This window comes from Lygodium microphyllum, chromosome 3 (genome assembly GCF_053477565.2).
Source record: "Lygodium microphyllum isolate KBCC chromosome 3, Lygodium_microphyllum_v1.1.10, whole genome shotgun sequence".
Classification (NCBI taxonomy): domain Eukaryota; kingdom Viridiplantae; phylum Streptophyta; class Polypodiopsida; order Schizaeales; family Lygodiaceae; genus Lygodium; species Lygodium microphyllum.
In genome coordinates this window covers 18,843,688-18,845,832 of record NC_141137.1, presented here as the reverse complement: position 1 = coordinate 18,845,832, position 2,145 = coordinate 18,843,688, and the positions used below count along the sequence as shown (strand labels likewise).

The 2,145-nt window shown below is 45.7% G+C and overlaps 1 protein-coding gene across 1 annotated transcript; it reads left to right on the top strand.

Annotated features, from left to right (window-relative positions):
• The first annotated feature begins 625 nt into the window (after window positions 1-625).
• Window positions 626-1,572, top strand: LOC148038113 (non-specific lipid-transfer protein A-like). The gene is made up of 2 exons (XM_087669126.1): window positions 626-1,161; window positions 1,409-1,572. Exons 1-2 carry the CDS (start codon window positions 809-811, stop codon window positions 1,416-1,418), a joined length of 363 nt encoding a protein of 120 aa, XP_087525252.1. The 5' UTR covers window positions 626-808; the 3' UTR covers window positions 1,419-1,572.
• The last annotated feature ends 573 nt before the right edge of the window (window positions 1,573-2,145 follow it).

Sequence of the window (2,145 nt, the reverse complement as noted above, 5' to 3'; positions counted from 1 at the left end):
ATTTGTTGGCACAACCAGGAATAAACACTCGAGTCTAGGACTGCCGTGGGCTAGAGGTTAGAAAAGTTAAAACGTATACACATGGCATGCCTTCATCCATGTGCACTATGATGGTAAAACAACGTACCATTACTTTTTGTAAAAACTCGAACGATATTACGAGTCACGATAGTGTGAAAAAAATATTCGGCATGGAACATGCTATGTATAAATTATAAAATGAAGGCTACTTAGTACTTAGTGCTAGGCCTCTCTCTACGAAACAGACACCGACGAGCCAGATGGGGGCCAGGGCCCAGCACGATGAGATTGGTTGAGCAAGCATAAGAAAGTCAGAAAAGAAAACAGGAAAGCTGGAACGTGGCGCTGTTGTGACAGGAAACGCTGCTGATGAGCGGCGCTGCCTTTAAGGTTCTGGGACAGCAGTCAAGGGGGTTGGTGGGACGTAGCATTTGGAGCTTGGAAAGCAAGTGGGAGAGACAGACGTCTAGAGAGAGGATGTGCCACCTGGAAGGAAGAGGAGACATTGTGTAGATAGAGGAGGTTCTCTAGAAAGGGTGAGACGGAGAGAGAAAGGTAGGATACATGAGTAGAAAGAGAGACCTACCTACTACCTAAAGAGAGAGCAGCTACGAACGACAGAGACTTCTTTGCATGCAGTGTCTGTGGTCTGCGTAGCCAGCCTATATAATGGGAGTGAAGGCATTTTTGGAAACAGGCAGGTGAGAGACCTGAGTTGTAGTTTGGAGAGTAGAGTGAAGAAGCAATTGGCTGTTTTGTTAGTGTTGAATCGCAGGAGTGAGGCGGGATGGCTGCTAAGATAGTGGTTGCGACACTGCTTGTGGTGATTTCGATGCTGGCGATGAAGGCCACGACAGTGGATGCCCAGAACTGCGGCCCCGTGGTGAGCAAGCTTTCAGGGTGTCTGCCTTATTTACGTTCGGGCTCCACCGTATCCCAGCCTCCCTCTGCCTGCTGCGGCGGCGTACAGAGCCTTTACAAGCAGACCCTCAGCTCCCAGCCAGCCCGCCGCAGCGCTTGTCAGTGCATCAAGACCAATGCCAAAAACCTCGGGCTTCAAGAAGGCCGTATCAGCTCCCTTCCTGGCCTGTGCGGTGTCAACCTTGGCTACAGCATCTCCGCCTCCACCAACTGTCAGGCGTAAGCACTTCGTAGTACCCCCCTTTTGTTTAATGGAAGCTTTGAAGTTGTATTTAAAATATATAAAAAAAAAGGTTAACAGCTGTTTAAGGGAGTGTTGCTTCAAAACAGGGAAGCTACCTTGACTTGACTTGAGAGTACATAATGCCGTTATTATATAGTCCCCCCTTTTCATTATTCTATTTTCTCCTAATATACACGTCCCTCTCGCCCAATTGCTCACCTTTTCTGTTGCCGAATCTTGCAGGATTCCGTGAAGCCCGCCTCTCGCGGACACAATCGGCTGTGCTCGTGTGCCTACTGTAGTTCTTATATGCTAGCTCCTAGCTGCTGCGTGCCGTTGTGCATGCAGTGATATTACTCTTGGAGCCATGTACTTGCTACTTCATAAGTGACGTTCTGTTCTAGGTTTTTTGGTCTGTACTCTGGCTTTGGAAATGTCTTGCAATCAATTCGCGAGCGTAGATGAGGAAGAACTGGTGGTGGATATTCACAAAAATCGAATGTAATTCTCCTTTCAGCTTTGTTCCTTTGATAGTGGGATCAGGAAGTTTTTGAACCGTCAATTGTGAAGGATAACGAAATGGCTCCCACTGACGATAGATGTTTCCAGACCGAAGTAAAACTTGATTCGTCCAAGAATTTATATTATATAACTAAAATTAGTTCGTCGAATGAATCGAAAAACGAAAATAGTCACGCAGTTTGGAAGGTGAAGATGAAGCCTGAATCATGTCATTATCGTTGTGAGAAGTTAATCTGAGTGAAATATAAGGACAAGCAAATATAGCTTAATGAAACCGAAGAAATAAAAAGGCAAGCAAATAAAGCCTTATAAAACCGAAAGTGTGGCTCGTACGTTTGCGTGAGGCACTCTAGACCATTCTACAAACATGGCAACTATTCTCCATTTTTTTAATCTCATCTTTGGGAGTACTATCCCACTTGGATATTGGACCGTGGCAAACTAAGTGCTATTTTGAA